The 25048-nt window shown below is 47.2% G+C and overlaps 2 protein-coding genes across 2 annotated transcripts; one reads left to right on the top strand and one right to left on the bottom strand.

The window, feature by feature from the left end:
* The first annotated feature begins 324 nt into the window (after positions 1–324).
* LOC121437908 (histone H2B type 2-F) lies at positions 325–798 on the top strand. The gene has a single exon (XM_041638026.1). The coding sequence runs from the start codon at positions 360–362 to the stop codon at positions 738–740; it is 381 nt and encodes a 126-aa protein (XP_041493960.1). The 5' UTR covers positions 325–359; the 3' UTR covers positions 741–798.
* Positions 799–14026: 13228 nt separating this feature from the next.
* Positions 14027–23180, bottom strand: LOC121438010 (high affinity immunoglobulin gamma Fc receptor I-like). Its single transcript, XM_041638177.1, has 6 exons — positions 23135–23180; positions 22753–22773; positions 21582–21839; positions 16593–16844; positions 15465–15749; positions 14027–14336 (listed from the first exon to the last, which is right to left on the bottom strand). The coding sequence occupies exons 1-6, from the start codon at positions 23163–23165 to the stop codon at positions 14155–14157; spliced, it is 1029 nt and encodes a 342-aa protein (XP_041494111.1). The 5' UTR covers positions 23166–23180; the 3' UTR covers positions 14027–14154.
* Positions 23181–25048: the final 1868 nt, after the last annotated feature.

Below are 25048 nucleotides of genomic sequence, written 5' to 3' on the forward strand. Positions count from 1 at the left end.
AAGCATGACGGCCCAAAAGGGTTAACTTGTCTAACCTGGTGCTTACGAACTCGCCACTGAAAGGCAGATAAAGAACAGGTGAAGGGAAGCTGCAGCTCTTACCGGCCAGCATGAAATGCAAGGCTGCGATTGGTTAGGAAGACTTTCCTCTAATCACCGCCAAGACGCGCAGCCAGAAGCTATTTGCGTAGGCTCCGCCTCCTTGACGCTAACGCTAGTGGAAAGTAGCCAATAAAAACGTCGTACTGAAAGAGCCTTCATTTGCATACAAGCTCTATAAGTAGCGCATAACCAGCCGTTCTCCAACAGTCCGTCTTCGCCTCTTCCATTTTGTGGTGTTTCTTTGAACGTGGAGGAAAATGCCGGACCCGGCCAAATCCGCTCCTGCTCCAAAGAAGGGCTCGAAAAAAGCTGTCACAAAAGTCCAGAAGAAAGATGGCAAGAAGCGCAAGCGCAGCCGTAAGGAGAGCTACTCTGTCTACGTGTACAAGGTGTTGAAGCAAGTGCATCCGGACACGGGCATTTCGTCCAAAGCCATGGGCATCATGAACTCCTTCGTGAACGACATCTTCGAGCGCATCGCTGGCGAGGCTTCCCGCTTGGCGCATTACAACAAGCGTTCCACCATCACTTCCCGGGAGATCCAAACGGCCGTGCGCCTGCTGCTGCCGGGGGAGTTGGCTAAACACGCCGTGTCGGAGGGCACCAAGGCCGTCACCAAGTACACCAGCTCCAAGTGAAGCGCAGCCGAGACGTGATTGATCGACTTTACCCCAAAGGCTCTTTTCAGAGCCACTTCAGCTCTCGAAGAAAGAGCTGTAACCACTAATGGCTTATGATCTCTTGCTTAGGTAAGGTGGGGCGGCAAATCTGTCTCCCTGCAGGGCTCTGGTGCAATACCCAACATTTCAAAGAATGTTGGGTGGGCCGGGTGCGGCGCAGCCTGTCGCATCACGTACATGATACACAACGTATTCCCTTTTAGCTATTATTAGTGCTGCTGTAGTGTGAGCCGCTCTCTAGTGTACCTCACCAGTTTCTGTCACTTCAAAGCTGTAGTCCCTCACAGCCCTGGGGCATCCGGAAATAATCGGGTCTGCTTAGCCCGTAATATGGGAACAGTTCCTGTCATCACGCAGTTCCAATGCCGCTGAGCAGGAAGATCTTCGGAAACTCTGTTCCTACCCAGTTTAGGTTATTGTGAGTTGTTAAAGATTGAATGTCCCGTTAGACTTAAGTTATATGCATGTATAGAAGTCAAGTGCTGGAGTCTCGTCCATCCCCTTGTGGTTAGGGGCGGCGGGAGTGGGGCGAGAGAAGATTGGGTGCAAGTCCTGCCTGCTGCGCCATTTCGCTGCCCGACTCCACGCGTGTTTTTAACGTCGGCATCAGCCCTAGGTGCCGTTTTCACAGCAGGCTTTTATGTGAGCGCCAACCGTGGACAGCGAGAATGAGACTAGTCCTAACCCTCACCAAGGACTGGATGCTCTTCAGAAAGGTTTTCTTTTTCTCTGATTGTCTTCCTGTCAAAATGAGACGATCGAGCCCTTTCTAGTGGGTTAGGGTTAAGTGGTTCCACTTAAAGCTGAAACCAGGTAAGTCGTCATCAGTGGGTCGGGGGTAGGAAGCAGTGCAGGCACCATTGCGCCTCCAGCTCTTTCCTTTCCCAACAAGTTCTCTTGTACATATTTTAGCACTCTAAAGTAGCTTCCCTAAGCATAGTGCTTTGAACTCCTTACTGAATAAATCATCTTTCCAATAAGGCATCGAGGCCTCTTGTAGGACGTGATTCTGTAGAAACTAAAATTATCTCTTATGTGGCCTAATAGGGGAAAGTGGGCTTTAAAATTTGATAGTGGCTCATGCCTTTAATCCCAGCTCTCTAGAGGACAGCTTCATATGTAGGCCAGCCCTAGTGAGACTCTGTCTATATAATCTTTGGCAAGTTTTTGGTAATAACTTCCTCAAATGATGATGTAAATTGGGCAGTGGTGGCACACGCCTTTAATCCCAGTCCTCAGGCAGACCCCTTGTTAGTCCAAGGCCAGCCTGAATGCGGAGCAAGTACCAGGCAGTCAGGGATACACAAAGAAACCCTGTCTCGGAAAAACAAACAAAACGCGTGGTGTAGTACTTCAAGTCAGCGGTGGGGAGGGGACTTAAGAGTACTCCTATTAAACACTCCCTGCTTTCACACAAAAGAGAGCCAGGGGAAAAGAAAGCACCTACAGCTCATCTCCACTATTGTCTGCTACAAGTCATTTCATCTAGCTAGGCTACTTAGGCAAACTTAGTAAACAGGAAAAAGGTGTGCTGATGAATGTATGCACTCATGAACAATGGGGTTAGGCCAGCCAAAGGACTAACCTTGTCTCTTTTTTTTGGTTTTTCGAGACAGGGTTTCTCTGTGCCTTTGGAGCCTGTCCCGGAACTAGCTCTGTAGACCAGGCTGGTCTCGAACTCACAGAGATCCGCCTGTCTCTGCCTCCCAAGTGCTGGGATTAAAGGCGTGCGCCACCACCACCCAGTTTAACCTTGTGTTCTGAGGTTTCTGCACTATGAAAATCTGAAGGATTTGCTTGTCAATTCCTTTTTTGGAGTTTTTATTTTCTCTGAGTCATTTTAAGGATCTAAACCCTGATTGCCACATTTTCATACTGGTTTCCAAACACTAGGTGATAGAAATTGTTCTAAATAACCATTCCCTACCCCTATCTCCCTGGAAAAGAAAAACCAAAAAAAAAAAAAAAATGTTAAGAATACAATTTTGGGGCTGGCAAGGAGGGCTCTGCATGTAAAAGTACTTGCCCAGTGCCCCGAGTTTGATCCTGGGGACAAAGGCAATTGATGGAAGGAGAGTAGAGTTTCAGAAAAATCACCTTCTGCCCTCTGCGTGCTCAAACACAGAAATGCAGTGAATATATAGGATTTTTACAAGATTAGTAGGAGAGCTCATCACAGTAAAATGTGAATTCCAATCATTTGCCTACAGAAAAAAAAAAGATAATTTTCCCTTTAAAAGTTTATCTTATTTGTGATGGTTGGAATGTGTTTATAAAGGTCCATAGCTGTCACAACCAACTAAGCAATCTTCCTGGCTCAGTTCGTTCTGAGGAGAAAGTTAAGTTGCATAGACTGTAAAGACAGCAAAACTAAGAAACTAACAATCTTCCTAGCATGAAGAAATGACGTTTGCCTGACGTGGTGACACACACCTTTAATCCCAGCACTCGGGCAGAAGCAGGCTGGTCTCTATGTGTTCAAGGCCAGCCTGGTCTATGTAGGGTGTTTTAGGCTAAGCAAATCTACATAGTGACATCCCTACCTCAAAAACAAAAATTAGGCTGGGTGGTGGTGGCACACATCTTTAATCCCAGGACTCGCGAGGCAGAGGCAGGCGGATCTCTGTGAGTTCAAGGCCAAGCCTGGTCTTCAAGAGCTAGTTCCAGGACAGAACAGATAGGACTGTTACACAGAGAAACCCTGTTTTGAAAACCAAGAAAAAAAAATTGTATTTGAGCCGGGCGGTGGTGGCACACGCCTTTAATCCCAGCACTCAGGAGGCAGAGGCAGGCTGATCTCTGGGAGTTCGAGACCAGCCTGGTCTACAAGAGCTAGTTCCAGGACAGGCACCAAAGCTACAGAGAAACCCTGTCTCGAAAAACCATAAAAAAAAATTATATTTGAGATGAATCGGAGTCCCTCAGATTCATGAGTCATGTACACTTTGGGGATGTTGACAAAACCACATGTGTAGACCAAAGATGGTGTAGATGCGGAAGGGTAATTCCTAAAACCTCTGGGTGTGCGAGTGTACCATGTGTGTACTACTGCAACAAGCCAGTTGCTGTGTGACTTACTCTGAGGTCACACAGATTGGGATATTTCCCACTTAACATTGAGAATAATAGTAATATTTATACAATCTTCAGTAAGTGACCATGGTGACTGGAACCTCCTTTGTGGATATAAGAATTTTGGAAAACCTATCTCACAAGACTAAATCATAACTCATACCTACAACTATATTATATCCAAAGTTTACATTATTTTCAAATTCACACAGAACATTGACCAAAAGTGGTCACCACTCTTGGGAAACTAAAATCATAAAGGACACACTCGCTGACAACAAAACAAAACAATCAATGCTCTGCAGAGAAGTCTGCAGGTCCAAAGGAATCTCAAAATAAAAACTGCACAGTCTTCTGAACAACAATGGGATCACTGTGTGCTTGAATCTCCGCAGGTAGCAGGGGCTAAATCACAGGTTCAAAGGATTGAAGGAAAGCAGGTACGGTGCAGGCCTCCAACCCAGTGCTCAGGAGGCAGAGGCAGGCGAAAAGGATGGACTTAAGGGAAAGAGAGAACCAGGGAAACTCTTAACTGAAAGGAGAATAGAAAGCGTTAAATCTGAGCAGGAGCAGAATCCTTAGGATAGCAAAGACTACCCTAGTCTACCGAGACTGAACTAACCAGTAAGACCAGACTGTTCCCGACAGTGCTCTGTAGCTCAGCATTAAAGAGCTAGGGACATAGCGAACGTTGTTAGATGCAGAAGATATGCTATATGCTTGGGGCTTGGGCTCTGTTTTGTTGTTTTTATTATGGGTATGAGTGTGTTGCCTGTATGTATGGTTGATATATGTTCACTACAGCCATTCCTGGAGCCAGGGAGTTCAGAAGAGAGTGCCAGGTCTCCTGGAACCAGAGTTACAGATGACTGAGTTACAGATGTGTGGTTGCTGGGGACTGAACTCGGGTCCTCTGTAGGAGCCACCAACTGCTTTTAATCACTGAGCCATTTGTCCAGTTCATTGGTGTTTGGTTTTGATTAATGTAGCAGGCCCTCAGACCTTAGCACAACTGACTCAGTGATGGAAATGCTCTTCGGGCCATGAAACTCAGCTCATAGACAGTACTGTGTGTCAAAATAAAAGCAAAGACCTAGGCCATCCAAGTCCATAGTTCTGGGAAAGTCTCACAATGTGCAAACCTTGCTTTTTGGCTTCTGTAGTTCTGCTTCTAGCTAATTGTTCTTGTTAATTGAAGTATATCAATGGAGAATATGATTTTTGTGCTTAAAAGTTCAGCCTCTAAAGGCTCAGTGCTAAGTATAGTTGCTAGCTGGCTAATAAAGGCTGCCATTTGACTTCAGCAGTGTTCTCTGACAGCTACCCCACAATAACAACAAGGTAAATTGCTCAGACTAATTTCAAAATCTCAGTCTTTCTGCCTTAGCCTTTTAAATGTAGAATTACAAATCTGCGTCACCATGCCTAAAGTAGCTTCATGAAAAGGAGATGGTCTGAATTAAACAACAGAAACTGGGGCTGGAGAGATGACTCACTGTTAAAGCACCAGTTGCTCATTCAGAGGATAAAGGTTTTGGATTCCTGGCACGCATATGGCCACTCACAGCTTTTGGTGTTTCTAGCTCCAGGAGATCTGACTCCCTCTTCTGGCCTCCTCAGGTACTGCACACACATGGGATAGATACACATGCAGGTCAAACTTCCATACCCATAAAATGAAAGAAGTCCTACAATAAATGCATATGTATTGGAGAAGCTGAAAAGATAGTCAAAGATCTAATTCCAGCAGAATGAGAGAATTAAGAACGAAGTTGCACATAAAAGAGCTATGAACTCTAGGGTTAAAATCTGAATTCTGTTTTAGGACTAAACCCTGGAAAGTCTCAGGATATGACTCAGTTAAAGTTAGAAATTGTTATTTTTTTTAAATATTTTTATTTATTATGTATACAATATTCTGTCTGTGTGTATGTCTGTAGGCCAGAAGAGGGCACCAGACCTCATTACAGATGGTTGTGAGCCACCATGTGGTTGCCAGGAATTGAACTCAGGACCTTTGGAAGAGCAGGCAATGCTCTTAACCTCTGAGCCATCTCTCCAGCCCCAGAAATTGTTATTTTTTTAAAAAATAAGTGTGGTACTTATAAGCCATGAAATGCTTATTCATTCGACTGTGTCTTTCCAGTGGGCTCTCAAAATCATATCCAGGCTAAGACCAGGCCATTGCTAATCAGCAAACATTACATATGAAAAATTGATGAGGTTTTTTTTTTGTTGTTGTTGTTGTTTTTGGTTTTTTGAGACAGGGTTTCTCTGTGGCTTTGGATCCTGTCCTGGAACTAGCTCTGTAGACCAGGCTGGTCTTGAACTCCCAGAGATCAGCCTGCCTCTGCCTCCCGAGTGCTGGGATTAAAGGCGTGCGCCACCATTGCCCGGCTTTGCTGGTCTTCTTTAGCAATTTTCTTCCCTGTTACCTCCCAGAGCATGTCTGCCAGTCTTTCCTGTGAACACATATTCCCTCTTCACAAGTTTTAACCTTCATAAGTCTAAATGGCTAAGGAGTGTGTCCTCTGTGTAACGGTAAGAAGGGAAGGCAAGATGCAGAAGAACAAACAATTTCACTGGCTGTGAGTTTTGTACTAACCACACTAATCAACCTGTACTATACTCAATGAACTTTTTTTTTTCTTTTTTGAGACAGGGTCTCATGCTCTCCAGGTGGGCCTCAAACTCCTTAAGTATTGAAGGTGACCTTGCCTTTCTGATCCTTCTGCCTCGTCTCCTGAATGCTGGAATTCCAGGCATGTGTCTCTATGTATGGTGTTATGCCATACTGAGGATTAAACATGCGGCTTCATGCATACTGGGCAAGCACCCTATGGGAGCTACATCCAGTACTCCCCAAACTCGAAAGATCTCATGGAGTCCCAGACATACTAGTGTTTGGAGGAGGGTATTGAAGCGGGGAGTAGGGAGGGAGGAAGTAGAATCTTGCTTTTCATTGCCAGCGTTAATTACCTGAAGATTGGGTTTCATACCATTACAGTTATAAGACGTAGCCATTGCTTAAGGTTCATACACAAAGGAAAGATGTAGGCATGGGCCTAACAATGCTTCTAGAAGCAAAGATCTAGCACCACCTAAGACAGAGACAATGGCAGAAGTGGAGATTGTGCCTTGTCATGTTAGGAAAGTCAACATCATCATGCCTGCCTTCCTTCTTTGACCCCCACAGAAACACAGATCCACAGAGTTTAATACAATCCTTCTCCATATTAAATATTCTCATGAAAACTGGGTGTGCTTTTCAATCTTTCTAAGACTTTTTCTTCCCCTCCCCAGCAGTTTCTTATCAAATACCCCCTATTTTATTTATATTTTTTGTGGTCTTTTGAAGGACAGGATCCCCCTATTAGAAAGCTCTGGCTGTTCTCTACATCAGGCTGGCCTTGACCTCCCTGAGATCACTCCCAGGTGCTGGGATTAAAGGTGTGTGCATTCTATCTAGCCTCTAAATTTTGCCAACCGAACAGCTTAGACTCTTTCTCTATGCACTTGTCCACTTACACTGACGATGTCACATATTCTGGTGCCCAACATCCTAGATTCAACAGTAATGCTTAATTTTAATAAGAATCTTAAATAACGGAATTGGGGTGCAGCTCGGTGTGGTGCGTGCCTGCCTAGCCTGTAGAAGTCCTGGGTTTTATTCCCAGCGCCTGTCACATGGCTGTGCGCACTGTAATCCAGCACTAGGTAAGTGGTCTGTACAGAGCAAGTTCCAGACCAGCCAGGGATACTTGAGACTATGTCTTACAAGAGGGCACCAGATCTCATTACAGATGGTTGTGAGCCATCATGTGGTTGCTGGGAATTGAACTCAGGACCTCTGGAAGAGCAGCCAGTGCTCTTAACCACTGAGCCATCTCTCCAGCCCCAAGAATCATAAATAATATATTTATCCAAAATTCTTGCTGCTTTCTCTGCCTTCTCTTCTACCACCTTGCGCCTCGGATCTTTAACTGGAATGTTTAATGTTCCGTGAGCTCCACCACCACCCTTTCCTCATTTCCTGCTAGTGAACAGGAAAGTTGTGTTGACCCTTCCTCCAAAACAGTGTGTATGTGACCTTCCTCAGAAGCTCCACTGCCACTCTGGTTTCCTACCTCCCTGACTTAGTCTCACCCCTAAAGGCCACCTGCCAGCAGTATCTCCGTTCTTTTGTGTGGTGGCCTACAGTGACTCGGTTTCCAGCTGGAGTCTACTCGCCTGCCCCGGGATCCTTGAGGGCTGTGAGAAAGTTCTGATTAAGCCCATGGGAAAGTACATTTTGCCCCGGAGAAAGAACGCATTATCTACTCAGCTACAGGCCAGTGAGTGCCAGCCCAAGGCACATCCAGATAGAAAAAGAAACTGTTTGCTGCTAGCAGGACTCCCGTGACAGCTGAGACTCTTTGCTCCTCTCTCTCAAGGACAGTGCAGGGAGGCGGTTAACTTATTATGCTGTTCTTTCATCTGTCTTTTGCCTGTAATTAGTATATATTCTGGCTGAGAAATAAACTAGTGGCCATACCATTTCCTTAGCCTCGCGCCCCCTCCAGGTACTCAGGTTGATCTCGCTGGAGCGGTCTCCAACACCCCCCACTCCGCGCCCCTTTAGAATCAGTGGGTCTATCTGGGCTAATCGTAGGCTTCTCCTAGGGGACAATCTGTACATTTTGAAGGTACTGAATAACGGGAGGTCCTGAATGGATTCGGTTACTCCTATTTTATCTGCAAACAAGTCTAGAAACCTCTGAGCATTCTGAATGGGCCTAGATTCTCCCCCACACCCCATATGAGTGTGGTTCTCCATAGCAAGCCTGGAAAACGATTACACCTGACTGATCCATCTTGCTAACTGCCTGCTTTGTACGCAGGCTTGGAAGGCCTGGTAAGTCATTACAAGATTAAGCCAAGACCCTCTTGCACTGGTCTAGCGATGAAGACTCCCACCACCTCACCGCACCTCCCCCAAAGGGCAGGCTGGCCCACTCTCCTCCCCACCAGCTGCATCAGATCCCTTCGGGATAACTCTTTCCCTGTTCTGGAAACTTCTCATTAGGGATCCACTGGGGTCTCTGCCTGCCCGCTCGCTGGCTCGGCTGACCCAGGTTTCCTTCCTTCCCATAATGCTGGACCCAGCGGGGAGGCGGAGGTCGCAGTCTTCTGCTGGTTCCCTGGCGTCTCCCCTCTGGAACCGGGGGTCTCCCGGAGGCAGCGGCTGCGAGCCCCAAAGGTGGCCACCAGGGGGCGCCATGTGGGGCCTCGAGCGCGCAGATGCGCCTGGCCCGCCGGGCTGGTTAGTTCTGCGGCTGCGCACTCCGGGAGACGACCAGCCTCCGGTGCTGTTGCGCTAGCGCGGCTGCTAAGCGAATCATCACCGCGAGAGGGTGCCCTTCACGGTAACCAGAGGGAATCGGACACGCACGACCCTCTTCCTCAGGCTACGCGTCTGGGCCTTAGGCCCAATCTAGATCATTAGCTCCTGACGCCTGGGGGAAAACAATTAGTCACAAGGTTCCAGTCACGTGGGTCCGCGAGCATTGGCAAAGGCGATCCAGCTGCGCGCCGGCTGCAATGTACAAAGATAACCACGGGACGGCGCCAGCAAGTCACACCGTCCCCCGAGGGGTTTTTTTTGTTGTTGTTGCTGTTGTTGTTTTGTTTTGCTTTTCTCTTTTCTGTTACTATTAAGGAGTCTTGATTGAGTTTGTTTTCTGTACCAGCTAAAGAATTAAAAGCAGGAAAAACGTTGTGGGACAGGAAGCAAAAGGGTAAATTTCAGACACAGCAGATAGAATCAACCGTTGAAGAAAGGTTTTTATTAGGATGGGGAAAAACACAGCAGGGCACACGGATAGATTGGGGGTGATCTCATAAAGTCGGCCTTGCCAGGAGGGAAGGAGATTTAAGAACCTTTGAGGGGTCTTCCCCTAATACAGGACTGGTCAGTTTCAATAAACATAGAGAAACGGAAAGGCCCACAATTCTGGATAAACGCGTACTAGTCAGGCCTTAATTTAGACGGCATTGCCTGGCTCTGTTGGCAGGAGGAAAAGCCCACCAGGTCACTAGGCCTTTGTTTCTGGTCAGGAGTATGAGAGAAAAACAAGTGATTTGCCATATTTATTATCTATTACCTCCCCCTGTGTGTCTGTCTAGCAAGGATTTAAATCCTCGTCCGTGGTCGTCTCCTTTCTGTTCGGTAACTAGATTGGGAGGTGTCACGCAATGTCGAGAGGGTCGGGGAGGGTACCCGGTGAAGGAATTTATCATTTTTCAGCACGCTATTGTTTCTAATGATAACCAGAGAAATTCTAAGTCCAAGAAATAAGATGCTGGTTCGTATGGTGGACTAGGAGTTAAGAAAGACTTAAAAGCAAAAGCAAAACGAGGGAAATTCTGGCTTCCTTTTCATCCCTCTGACCAGAGATGAAGACCTGGCAACCTGAGACAAAAGGCTCGCAGGCTTTCTCTCCTGCAGTAGTTGCACCAGAACCTCCACCTCCACCACCTCCACCACCTCCACCTCCACCATCACCACCTCCACCACCTCCATCTCCACCACCACCTCCACCATCACCTCCATCACCACCACCTCCACCATCACCACCACCTCCACCACCTCCATCTCCACCACCACCACCACCTCCACCTCCACCATCACCACCACCTCCACCATCACCACCACCTCCACCATCACCTCCACCATCATCACCACCTCCACCACCTCCACCTCCACCATCACCACCACCTCCACCATCACCACCACCTCCACCACCATCATCACCACCACCTCCACCACCACCTCCACTACCATCATCACCACCACCTCCACCATCACCACCACCTCCACCACCATCATCACCACCACCTCCACCATCACCACCACCTCCACCTCCACCATCACCACCACCTCCACCATCATCACCACCTCCTACATCACCACCACCACCACCATCACCTCCAGCATCACCACCACCTCCACCACCACATGCTGTTCAGGTAAGCCTGGATGTATTTACCCAAGGCTGTGGACTTATATCAGCTTCCCTTTCTTTGTCTGAACTGAGCAACCCTAAAAAGAGAAAGGGGACCCCCTTCCCATCGAAGACCCTGAAAACCCCTAGTCCTCCAGGAGAGGAAGTGCCCCCTCTGCTTTATAGGAGGTCTTTGTGTGAGCCCTAGCTGCCTTGTTGGTGTGTGTGTGTAGCTGTGCTGGTGGGTGGTCTGTGTGGTCTGTGTGTGAGTTTCCTCCCCTTTAATAAAAATGGTTTTCCTCCTTTGCTTCTGCAGCTATATCTGAGATTCTCCTTGCCATCCTCTGTTGTGCTAGAGATTTGCCTTTTAATTCTTTAGTTGACAGAAAAAACACCTTGATCCAGACCCCTCGACAGTAACATGTAGTTCCCAAACCGCAATCAGAAGCAAAGATGTTCCCTTGCCCAGTTAGAGAAGGATAGTTTGCTTTATAAACATGTACAAAACCGCTGATATGGCAAGCTATTGAATGCACCATTCAAGAATATCAGGCTATCTTTCTGGTGCCAGATGGTGTCAGATGTGAATTATTTATTTATTTATTTATTTATTTTTTTGAGACAGGGTTTCTCTGTGGCTTTGGAGCCTGTCCTGGAACTAGCTCTGTAGACCAGGCTGGTCTCGAACTCACAGAGATCCGCCTGCCTCTGCCTCCTGAGTGCTGGGATTAAAGGCGTGCACCACCATCGCCCAGCGTGAATATTTTTTTGATATTATCATTTTTCCTTTATTTTTTCTTATTTTTGTTGTCATTAAATGGTTGTCTCTCCCCCTCCTTCCCTCTCTCCTTCCTTCCCTCTCCCTCTCTCTCTTCTCTCTCTCTGCCTCCAGTTTGCCAGTAAGATGTACACTGCCTGTCTGCTGCCATGCTCTCTGCCACGATGGCATGGCCTCACCATCTGAAACTGTAAGCAAGCCCCAATTAAATCCTTTCTTTTGTAAGTTGCCTTGGTCATGGTGTCTCTTCAGAGCAGTAGAAAATTAAGACTAGCGGTGTGTGCTCTTTAGGTGCTGAGCCATCTTTAATTTTGTAAAGAGTTATTTGTATTATTTTTTTACATGATGTGTATCTTATTCCCTTTGAGGTAAGAGCTGTGGTGTTTTGGGTTTGTTTTGTTTGTTTTTTGTTTGGTTGAGACAGGGTTTCTCTGTGTAGTCCTGACTGTCATGGACTCCTGTAGACCAGGCTAGCCTCGAACTCATAGAGATCTGCCTGTCTCTGCCTCCTGAGTGCTGGGATTAAAGGTGTGCACCACCATGGCCAGCTTGTTTTGTTGGGTTTTTTGTTGTTGTTGTTGTTGTTGTTGTTGTTGTTTTTATTTTTCGAGACAGGGTTTTTCTGTGGATTTGGAGCCTGTCCTGGAACTAGCTCTGTAGACCAGGCTGGTCTCGAACTCATAGGGATCCGCCTGCCTCTGCCTCCCGAGTGCTGGGATTAAAGGCGTGCGCCACCATCGCATGGCTTGTTTTGTTGTTTTAAGATTTTTTTTTTGTGAGTTCGAGACCAGCCTAGTCTACAAGAGCTAGTTCCAGGACAGGCTCCAAAACCACAGAGAAACCCTGTCTCGAAAAACCAAAAAAAAAAAAAAAAGATTTTTTTTTTTAATTGTTTTTGATCTGAAAGCCATGCATATGTAAGTTCCTGGAAGAGGCCAGAAGAGGGCACTGAACTCCCTGGAGCTGCAGTTACAAGCAGGCACAGAAATTGAATTCAGGTCTTGTGGAAGAACAGAAAACGCTCTTAACCCCTGAGCCATCATCTCTCCAGCTCCAAGACTGTTTTTCACACTGACAATTTCTGCGTGTATTCTGCAACAGAGTGTATCTCTTCCAGGGACCAAGGACTATTATCCCCGTGCCTCTTACGCCTATTGGTCCCTGGCTATAAGCCTCAAAGTCCCCTTGATTTCCACTAATGGCTCTCACCGGATGAGACTCATGCTATGCCACACGCTCTCTGAGGACCAGGAGCCCTAGCCCAGCAGAGTCCAGAATTCTAGAGATGAGCAGCACCAAGACCTTCAGTGGGTCCTTAGAGTGAGCGTAAGTGGAGACAGGATCTATTCCTTGTTTCTAGGATTCAGTCTTCCTAGTATGGTCAGAGTACGCTGGAGGCATACACATGTGAGCTGTGCCTTCCAAAAGGTATTCCTTCCAGTGTTCCAACCCTATTCTAGGCTCCAGCTTCCAGGCGGTACAGGAAGGAGAACACTAAAGCAGCCCTGTGGGGTCACAAGAGAGTGACGATTGCTTGTCAGATGGTCACTCATCTCACCCCAAACCTTCATGCCACAGCCCCATGTGTAGGCTGCCGGGAAAGGCTGCTCGCATGAGGGGCTACCTGCACCCAAGGGAGGTTAGATGGATGAGTCCAACCTCGGGACACTGCCGATCTTGCTCCTGTGGGGGGTGTGATAGCAAATATGGGCAGGATGCAAGAAGGGAGACAGTGAGGAAGAGAACACAAACTTGGGGGTGGGGCCCTGTAGCTTTGAAGCCTGTCCTGGAACTAGCTCTTGTAAACAAGGCTGGCTTCGAACTCACAGAGATCCACCTGCCTCTGCCCTCCCCCCCGCCCCCCCCCCCCCCGAATGCTGGGATTAAAGGCGTGCACCACCACCGCCCAGCAAGAACACAAATTTTGATGATGTGTCCTGGTGACTGGCCTTAACCCAGCTTCACCCTAGGCTGTGATATCTGTGTCTGCTCCTCTAACGCACAGGTTGTCCCGGGGACGCCTTTCCCTGAAAGCACCCACCCTGTGAGGGGAGGCGCAGCTCTCCCTTCTGGGGAGGAGAGTTGTGCCTGCTCTAACTCCCAACTCCTCAGACTGGAGTCCTCAGAGCTGGTTCCTGTTCACAGGGGCTGTGAGGTTGTTTTCCCTGTGAGAGTCACTTCCTCCCATTCCCATTCCTCCTCACTGTAAGGCACAACATCACGTGCATACAACAGAACCCCGCTATGACTGGGCTCCATATTTCGCAAGACTCCTTTAGAGTAGGTCTGCCTTCAAAAGTCTGATTACCAAGTTTGTCTCCACTAGAGTCAGTTTGTACATTTGCTTTATTTGAGCGCCATGCGCCAGGGTCCCAGTCTGAATGTCAGTCCTCTTTTGGAAGTTTGTGCCCAGCGCTGGCACAGGGAGGGAGGGAGTCAGCTGTCCAGGTCCACAGTCACCCACTGAGCTGCGCGGCTCTTGTGGTGTGGTCCGCCTCGCAAGGTCTCTTTCTTCAGACACATAATCGCTTCTAACTTGCTAAGCGGAAGTTTCTTTCTTCTCCTCATCAGAAACCAAACGGACTTCTACATTGTAGTTTTTCCTTCTTGGCAACATTTTATGTATTTTCACACAGAGAACTGTGTCCACCAAAAGCATTATTCCCATTGCCAGAGAGAAAAGGATGTGAAACCAGTCAGGGGCGGATGACGGTGGGAGACCTGAAAGAAAAAATCCTTTGACATTGGAGTGATCCACTCAAGTTGTTTAAGAGACTGAGGAAGGCTGTCTGTCCCCCAGAAATAAGTTCAGGGGACAAGAAATTTGCAGCCATTCCAGATGGGCCCTTCAGGTGGACCAAGCTCCTCGGGAATATTACACTGTCCTTAACTTCAGAGACAGCTGCTATTTCTGTATCTTTGATGCTTAAAGCAGGTTTCAAGAGTCCTCCCTGCCAGAGCCTTGGTTCTGGAACTCATGAACCCTCCAACTCAGTCAGATACAGTCAGGAGAGTGTGTTGTCCATGAAGGCAAACTGTAAAGCCATCATGGGAATCCATCATCAAAGCCCACACCTGTGTCCTGGCTAGTTTTACGTCAACTTGTCACAAGCTAGAGTTATCTGAAAGGAGGGACCCTCAACTGAGAAAATACCTCCATAAGATCCAGCTCAACTGCATTTTCTCAATTAGTGATTGATGGGGGAGGGCCCAATCCATTATGGGTGGTGCCATCCCTGCTCTGGTGGTCCTGGATGCTACAAAAAAGCAGGTTGAGAGAAACTCTAACTCAAAAAAAACAAAAGACAAAAAGCAAAAGAAAGAAAAATAAGGCAGGCTGAGCAAGCCACGAGGAGCAAGCCAGTAAGCAGCGCTCATCCACGGCCTCTGCATCAGTTCCTGCCTCTAGCTTGCTGCCCTGAGTTCCTGTCCTGACTTCCTTCTCTGATACGCAGTGCTCTATAAATGTAAGTCAAACAAACCCTCTCCTCCCCAGCTTGCTTTTGGTCATGGTGTTTCATCACAGCGCTAGAAACCCTCACAGAGACACCCCTAATGTCGTCTGCAGTGGGTGAATTGGGGGGGGGGAGCAAAGGGAAGTTGAGAGAGAGCAAAGGGAGGAGAGACAAAAGATGAAGGAAACAGACAGAAGGAAGAATGGGATGAAGGAAAGAAGGAGAATAAAGAAAGGGAAAGTGACAGACAGGAAAAGAAAGAAGGAAATTCAGGGAAGGCGGGAGGGAAACGGTGCAGTTCTGACACATGGCGCTCTGCTCGTGAAGTGTGAAGTGTTCCCCTTCCCCGTCAGCCCCACGGGAAGAAAGAGACCCCCACTTCCCGCACACTCACCAATTGTTCTAAGCTCCAGCTCAGGACTGTGCTTAAGGACACTGCCGTCCTCTGTGGCTACCTCACACCAGTACAACCCAGAATCTTCGCTTCCGGCACTTGGTATGTGGTACTCTGAGGATGTATTCCTATCCTCCAGGATCTTGCTGCCCACGTAGAAGGAGAAGTAAAGCCGCAAGCCAGGACTCTGTACAAGCAACTTTGTCTCACAACTCAGGGTGACCGGACTCCCCTCCAGGAAGGGAGAAGACAAGGATGCTCTCAGCACTGGAACTGCAAACAGTTCTAAAGAGAAAGTCATGGGGGGCAGAATGTCCCATTCAGTTTCAGTGCCTCCAAAAGACTCCCCTTTGTGAATCTCGCCCCAACAGAGAGTCATATTTCTAGTAGACCCGACTGGTTGCCAGTGTGTGTGTGTGGGGGGGGGGGGGGGGCTCTGTCTACTAGGAAACATGGACTACACTGGCAGGAACCCAGAGTCATCACTAACACGCACCTGCCAGCTAAGTCACTCATTACCTGTGCTCTTCAAATGAGAAGCTGGGACAGTAATTTCTTCCCCCACAGAAATGAACTGTTTTTCACATAGGAATACCTTGCCTTAGTTTGAACACTAAGATGGCAAGCCATGGAAAGAGTTGAAACAAAGACCGTGTGCAAATTGGACAGAGAAAACTGTTTGGTTTGCAGAAGCTTAAGGAGAAGTGAGTTCAGAGGTTACATGATCCCAGACACACAAATGGAAAGCAAAAGCAATTCCTAATGTCTTTCTGGCTTCTAGGAAATTTCTATGAAAATTTCATGAGCTTTAACTGGAGTGCTTTCTAGCAACTCTGGCTACCCTGAGTGAGTGAGTCTCAGGCCTTAGCAGCTAAAATAAATAGACGAAGTATATAGCCGCTGTCCCCTGACTTTGACATGTGCCCCTGTGATCACTGATGGGCCATTGGGGGTGCTGAAAAGAGCAATGGATGGGGACTCGGAGACCTCAGTTCTGGTGCTGGCCCAGAAGGTGGTCACTGGGTGGCCTTCGGGGAAGCCATTTGCTTCCCTGGAACTCAGTTTCCTCCTTTGTAAATTGAGGTTTCTCTGGTCCTTTTGGCTGGGACTCTCATCTAGACCGGATACCTTTCACAGTGACAGCCATTCTGGCAGACTCGAAGCGGAGGTTTCTTCCCATTCCTGAGCAGTGGTAGACGCCATTGTGACTCAGGTTGGTTTTCAGAATTTTGACCTCAGAACCTCGAGAAAAGTTAAAGGATTTTCCATTTTGATAGAAAATCACATTGTACACCAGCTTATTCTTCCATCCATGACATCGCAAGGCCAGAGGTTCTCCTTCCGTGAGGACTCTGTGGGAGGCCTGGAGTAGCAGCAATTCTGAAAAGGGAGGACCACAGTGGTTGCAAACACAGGGGAAGAACAAGGAGGCCGAGTCTTGGCCCTGGAGACTTTTATATCTTACACTATTGCAACATTCCAACTTCAATCTCTGCTGTGGCCCACACCTTAGTCGCGCTTTCAAATCTCTTCTGCTTTGGTAGAAAGAAAAATGACCTTTCCCAGCAGCTGTGAACACTACCCAGTCCCCCATCATCCTCTCCAGCAGCTCTGCACACTACCCACTCCCCCATCCTCTGCAGCAGCTGTGCACACTACCCACTCCCCCATCATCCTCTGCAGCAGCTGTGCACACTACCCACCCAGCACCCTCTCCCAGCAGCTCTGCACACTACCCACTCCCCCATCATCCTCTGCAGCAGCTCTGCACACTACCCACTCCCCCATCATCCTCTGCAGCAGCTCTGCACACTACCCACCCCAGCACCCTTTCCCAGCAGCTGTGCACACTACCCACCCCAGCACCCTCTCCCAGCAGCTCTGCACACTACCCACTCCCCTATCATCCTCTGCAGCAGCTCTGCACACTACCCACTCCCCCATCATCTTCTCCAGCAGCTGTGCACACTACCCCTTCTCAGCACTGAGAAACTGGCTGGGACAAAGTTTACTTTGCATGGAAGACAGAATTCTTAGATGACCCCAATGATTCATGCATACAAAACCCCTTGAATGTGTTGTGCCCTTATGTCCAGCTTCTAAAGTCAAGAGAATATGACAAAGGCCAGGCACACATTTGCTATATATGGCTTTATTCTTAGCAGGCTGGAGAGGGACGCTCCTGGTGGCCTTGAAGCAGTAAGCTGCTGTGACATGAGGTTACATGCCAAGGGCCTCTGGGAGCTGAGCTTGCCTCCCCACCCCCACCGGTGGACAGTTAATTAGAAAACGAGGACACCAGTCCTGTAACCGCAAGGAACTGAATTCTGCCAATGACTTTGTGAATCTGAAGGACCCAAAGGAACACAGTCCATTCAACACCCTGACTACAGAGAGGCTGTGGAACCTGAACCGTGATTGTTCTGTGTGTTCGGGGCTGTAGCTTTGTGATGCTTTGTTATGCTGCGCTAGAAAAGGAATATGTTGTAACCGCTGACGTGTCTGTTAGTGAAGATGAGGCGTTCAGGGAAAGTGGGCCTTCCACTCTCCAGAACTCATCTACGGAGAGCAAGGGTGCGGTCACTGCCATGCGGAGCAGGGTCTGTGGGCTCGGTCCTCTGCCAAGTGGGACAGGGTCTCTGGTCTCTAAAACTGCCACGTTCCTTCTAAATGCAAGTAAGACCCAAAACTCAATCCCACACTGCCCAGACAAACAGATGTCTTGGCTTTATGTCTGAAACACAGTAGATTTTGATCTATCTCCATATGAAAAGATCAAAACATGAATATGAGAAAATTGCACACTGAAATTAGCCAGACTCGAGGTCTGTATATCTCAGTGGACTTTTGCATAGCTAAAATCACATCCAGAGTGAAGGCTGTCGGCCTTCATCTCAGGGTTCTATACTGTCACTGTGGAATATATTTCCATGCTCTTATCTATCACCAAAACTGAAAAATCCACGACAGAGATAGACCCAGGAAAGTAATTAGCTTTCTGTCCTCTTTCATGGACATGTCCCTTACCTGTGTTCTGTCCTTCCTCCTCATCTGACCTTACCCTTCTCTTCTCTTTCCTTATGCTACACTCTACCCAAATGTACATTTGTTTACTTATGGTTTTGGTAGAGTCCACGTAGGAGGAAAAATGTAGTTTTTTAGCCCTGAATGGGGTATTTCATATCAAAACACAATAGATACAGCTTTTAGCTGTGTCATATGATATATAGACACCGAGCTTACTAATATCTAGTTCTAACGTCACCCCTTATCTTCACTGCCTCTGAGTAGGAAAGTTAGCCTCATTCTGAGTTCCATGACTAGAACCTGGACCCAACCAGCAGCATTTTCTTGGTCCTAGGGTCTCTGCTGTTTTTTTTTTTTTCTCTGCCAGTCAAAGATTTAAAAAGCAAGAAAAAGTCTTGAGTGCAACAGACGGCAGCAGGGAAATTCCTGAATACAGCAGACAGCATTAGCTGGTGAGAAAGAGGTACTATCAGAGGTAAGGAGATGCACACACAGCAGGCACACAGAGACCTCTGCACACACAGCAGGCACACAGAGATCCTATGCACACACAGCAAGCACACAGAGACCTCTGCACACACAGCAGGCACACAGAGACCTCTGAAAACACACAAGCGCACAGAAACCTCTGCACACACAGCAGGCACACAGAGACCTCTGCACACACAGCAGGCACACAGAGACCTCTGCACACACACAAGCACACAGAGACCTCTGCACACACAAGCACACAGAGACCTCTGCACACACAAGCACACAGGGACCTCTGCACACACAAGCACACAGGGACCTCTGCACACACAGCAAGCACACAGAGACCTCTGCACACACAAGCACACAGAGACCTCTACACACACAAGCACACAGAGACTTCTGCACACACAACAGGAACACAGAGACCTCTGCACACACACAAGCACACAGAGACCTCTACACACACACAAGTACACAGAGACCTCTGCACACACAAGCGCACAGAGACCTCCGCACACACAAGCACACAGAGACCTCTGCACACACAGCAGGCACACAGAGATCCTATGCACACACAGCAAGCGCACAGAGACCTCTGCACACACAGAAAGCACAGAGAGACCCTATGCACACACAGCAAGGACAGAGAGACCCTATGCACATACAGCAAGCACACAGAGACCCTATGCACACACAGCAAGCACACAGAGACCCTATGCACACACAGCAAGCACACAGAGACCTCTGCACACACAGCAAGTACACAGAGATCCTCTCCAAAGCAAGGTTGGGCTGAGAACTGAAAAATCTCGTCTCTAGGCAGTGGTGGCATACACCGTTAGTTCTAACACTCAGGAGGCTGGGGCAGGTGGATCTCTGTGAGTTCAAGGCCAGCCTGGTCTACAGAATGAATTATAGGACAGCCAGGCCTACACAGAGAAACCCTGTCTCAAAATAAAACAAAACAAAATAAAATAAATCTAGTCTCTTCTCAATGGCTAGGTTTTTTTTTTTTTTTTTTTTTGTCTTTGGTGAGTCTTTCTTCCCTGATTTAAGGATGGTGACTGACTGGTCCACAATTGTTATGTAAATATCTACAGATTCTGTTGAATTCCTAGGCTGGTCCATCAGCAGAGGACCCAAATTTTGTTTTTTTTTTTGTTGTTTTTTTTTTGTTTTGTTTTGTTTTTTTGGACCCAAATTTTGGAAGAAAATAACTAAACAAATAAATAAAGCTCTCCAGGCCTATTTTTTTAAGCTGCCAGGCTTTTGTCTCAGATCAGGGGGGTGAGGAAGAAGCCGGTCATCTTGGAAGTTTGCCACCTTTATTCCCTAGATGGCCTTCTTTCTATCTTCCTGCCATGCCAACCAGACAGTGTCTTAGTGTCTTAGCATCCCCAGACAGACGGAAGGTGACTGAGCATCAGCATAACCTCAATGGAGTCCCCACTGTTGCACAACCATGGCAAAACATTTTATAAATAGGATAGAGGGAGCAGGAAGCAGAAAGCCTGGTATATTAGATGACAGTCAAGAACTTCTGTTTCTTTTGTGGGGGGAGGCAAGCCACAAAGAAATTACCAACACTTGAGGAACCCAGAATATATAAAGAGTTCCGATGAGCCAATGGCTTTGGGAGAAGGAGCTAGAGAGATTTCTTAACAGGATCAGCAGTTAAGAAAGAGTGCTTGAAAAAGAAAGAAAGAAAGAAAGAAAGAAAGAGTGCTTGTTATTCTTTTAGAACCGTGATTCTCAACCTGTGGGTCACAACCCCTTTGGCAAACCTCTATCTCCAAAAAAAATTATTTACAATATGATTCATAACAGTAGCAAAATTACTGTTATGAAGTAGCAATGGAAATAATGTTACGGTCTGGGGTTACCACAACACGAGGAACTGTATTAAAAAGTCGCAGCTTTAGGGAGGTTGAAAACCACTGGTCTAGAAGACCTGAGTTCAGTTCCCAGAACTTAGTCCTGCTACTGCTAATGACTCCAGTTCTAGGAGGTCCAGCACCCTCTTCTGACCATCAAGGGTAGGTCCTTGCACACATGGCATACAGATACACACACACACACACACACACACACACACACCTAAAATGCAATACCATTTTAAAAGAAAAAAAAACATTGGCCAAAAGGCTAATCAGGTACTTTATAAAGACAAGTAATAAACACACTAAAAGAGGTCAATACCACAGTCACCAAAAAAATTATAAATTAAAACCACAATGTGAAGCCACTATACACAATCAGAACGATACAATGAAAAACACACAAGAGAGCTGCCATTGAGGAAATTAAAGATGTGTTGCCATAAATTTTTGACAAAGATAAAACACAAGAGCCTGAAATTTTTCTTGAGACATTGTACCCAAAACTGGTCCAATCTAGAGCGCTAGGAGTACGTATGATCTTGATGTAATGTTTTAATTATACTGACTTGATTGGACCTAGTAGGTCCTTAGAGCTGATACGTTCACTCATATAAAGTCTCACATACACTCTCAGAGAGAAAGGGAGACAGACAGACAGACAGACAGACAGCATTCTGGCCCCCGCACAAAAGAAGACCTTGGGATCCCCAGCCCTCCTGCCCCGTGCCATGTTTACCTGTGTGGATTTCCAACTGTACAGGGTCACTTGGCATTGAGAGACCAGTCTGGCACCTGTATTCACCACTGTCCTTGAAAGTGGCCTCCGTGATCCTGTAACTACGCGTGGAGACCTGAAGGACTGTGTTGTTCAGAAGCCACTGTGTGGAACTGTCTCCAGGCAGGTGGGGCCCCTCACACCATAAAGTGACATTTTCCTCCTGGAAAATGCTGACCCAGGGAGGCTGCAAGGTGATCACAGCCTTCCTGTCACTGACTGTAGGAAAAAGAAGAAGAATGGAGAAGATCCTAAGTGGAGCTAACGCAAGGACTGGGAGGGATTGGTAAAGTATCGCTTGCACAAGGCGAAAGTATATGTAAGTCAGTTTGAAAAACTTAGCAAGTGGAATCCCAGGAAGCCAGCCGGTCCGTAAGAGCCCCGCTCTGCAATGGGAGCCTTTGGAGTTATTTGATCCCAGTACAGGTGTTAGGATTTGGTAGCTAGTGATGAAATCATTGGTGTTTAAGAAAGTGGAGTTTTAAACCAGAGCAAACTGCCTTGAACCAGATTCCCTACACTCAGTGCTAGGCTGTCTTTGGGGGGAAACTGAGGCTCAAGCCCGTGAAGCCTTTCCGTCTGAGGAGAACCACCTATCTCTGCTTTCTTATAAAAGAGACAAGTTGGGGGGGGGGGGGGGGCTAGAAAAACCAGCCGGGCAGGGCTGCTTCTGGGTTCCCACAATTATCTGCTTTTCTGAGCTCACTAGGCTAGTGGTTCTCTACCTGTGGGCCACAACCCCTTTGGAGGTCAAAATGACCTTTTCACAGGAGTTGCCTAAGACCATCGGAGAACACAGATGTTTACATTACAGTTCATAACAGTAGCAAAGTTACAGTTATGAAGTAGCAATGACAATAATGTTATGGTTGGGGGTCACCAAACATGAGGAACTATATTAAATGGTCGCAGCTTCAGGAAGGTTGAGAACCGCTGATCTAGGGATTTAGTTCAGCAGCCAGGGCTCACTCAGAAAACCTTTTGTAGAAAACCCCCTCTAAATACAGAGACGGTCACTAAGAAATCTTTCTCTTGCTTGTCTTCCCCCTGTGCTCCTCCCTCCAGGTTAATGGAAGCCACCCTTTGAAAGCAGGGAAGCAGCAGATGAGAAATTGATCGAGAGCCCACTCACCCACTTGTCCACCGCCTGGAACTGCAAGAGACCAGAGACACAGATGTCAGTTGGGGACTAGAAGATACTGGTGACGAAGGGAGAATTGGGAAGAGCTCACATCGACTTTGAGGACCCAGCTGAAGTCTCTTGAGAGACTCACCATCACCATACCAGGGATGGGTATTCATGATACCCTCTTTATTCTGATGGAAGCTTGCAGGTTTAATGCCACCAGAGGATCCCCTTCCCATCCTTTGGAAATAAGCACCAATAAATGATTGGATCCTTGATACAGCTGTCTTTAGACTTGAGTTCTTAGGCTAACCAAACAATGACGTAACGTCTTGATCGCCATGGCCAGAGCCAACTCCCCCGACAAGTCTCCCTGAGCCTAACTTACCCCAAAGGAGCAGGGTCGTTAGAAGCCACATGTCACCTCCAAGCTGGTAAAAATCTGCACTGTGTAAGACATTGAAGAGACTCTAGTAAAGGCTAGGAACCAAGATTAGAAAAGAGGAAGGAAATGACCACTTCTGTCCACTTGCATTATGGTTGTGTTCCTTTTTTCTGGGAAATACATCCTTAGTTCTTTCCTCCTCTATAACAGGGTCTTCTGTAGCCCAGGTTATCCTCAGATATACTATGTTGCCAAGGATGACCTTGACTCCTGATCCTCCTGTTTCTACCTCCCAAGTGCTAGGATTATTATAGCCCTGTACCACTATGCCTAGCTGCATGCCCCTCCCACCTCTCTCTCCAGGGTGATGCTGTAGCCCTGACAGCCTGAGGCTCACTTGTGGACCAGGCTGGCCTTGTCTATCCAGAGCGCCACCTGCCTTTGCCTCCCACATAGTAAGATTGGAAATGTGGACCACTGTTCCTGCTTTCCATCCCTGATGTTTAGAACCTTTCTTCTCCATTCTCAAAGCCCATAGCCCATCTCTCTCCGTTTAAACTCTGTCTTTAGTTTGTTTACTCATTTTGTTTTGTGGATGCTCAGAGTCTGCTGGAAAGGCTCAAGTTTTAGTGGTGGTACTCCCTTCCAACTATTTTCTCCCTCTACTGTTTATATTTCTTTTTTTTTTAAGATTTATTTTATTTATTTATTTATTAAGTATACAGTGGTCTGCCTGCATATGTCCCTGCAGGCCAGAAGAGGGCAGAATATTTCATTACAGATGGTTGTGACCACCATGTGGTTGCTGGGAATTGAACTCAGGACCTTTGGAAGTGAAGCCAGTGCTCTTAACCTCTGAGCCATCTCTCCAGCCCCCTGTTTATATTTCTTAAGGAACAATTATGACAAAACTCTATTTTAAGATTGGTTCACAGATTGGATAATTTTACCATTTGGATCCAGAAACTTCTTACATCAGCCTCTCTGAGAGTTATGAAAAGAGTCCCCCTAGCACAAACTGGCCTCTGTTCCTTGAGACACATAGGAAGAATCAATCATCTATAGCAGTAAAAAGTGAAGTCAGTAATATATAAGCCATCGTCCTGAAAGATACTATGGATTTATAACACTTAGGTTAAATCCAAGGAGACGAAATGCTTACTATAAATATCACAGAGACAGTTAACTTAGGCCGGTAGACAAGAACATCCTAGGAGAGGAGGTTCAAGGTTCAAGTTAGCAGCTCTGTGCCCTCAGTCAGAGTGGGGTCCTTAGAGAGCTGTGAAGATCTAATGATTCCAGGGATTCTGTTAGGAGAGAAAGACAGTTAAACAGAAAGAAGGGTGGTTCAATGATGTGGTGGTTACTTTGTAGACAGAAGTTGCTGTCCTGCCCAGTCCCACAGCCATTCAGTCCCAAAGAAACACACAGAGGTTTATATTAATTATAAACTGTTTGGCCTGTTAGCTCAGACTTATTATTAGCTAGCTCTTGCAACTTAAATTAACCCATAATTCTCACCTATGTTTAGCCACAGATTGGTACCTATTCTCAGTGGGGCATTCTCATCTTACTTCCTCTGCATCTGGCTGGTGACCATGCCTCTGCCTTTCCTCTTCCCAGAATTCTCCTAGTCTAGCTGCCCTGCCTGTACTTCCTGCCTGGCTACTGGCCAATCAGCATCTTATTAAGCCAACCTGAGTGACGAATATTTACAATGTGCAGAGCATTGTCTCACAGCAGGGACTTGACTAGCAATCTCACTAGCAGTGGGTCACCCCACGCTTCTACAGCATCAGGAGCAGCTAAAGATGCCGTCTTGACTCTCCACTGTGGCTCATCCACTTGGTTTCCGTTGGCCATGAAGCCATCTGCACTAACCATGCACTACTCTGAAACAGAGCTTGCCATGAGACG

This window comes from Microtus oregoni, unplaced genomic scaffold (genome assembly GCF_018167655.1).
Source record: "Microtus oregoni isolate MIOR12 unplaced genomic scaffold, Mior012 000054F_ref0000373, whole genome shotgun sequence".
Lineage (NCBI taxonomy): Eukaryota > Metazoa > Chordata > Mammalia > Rodentia > Cricetidae > Microtus > Microtus oregoni.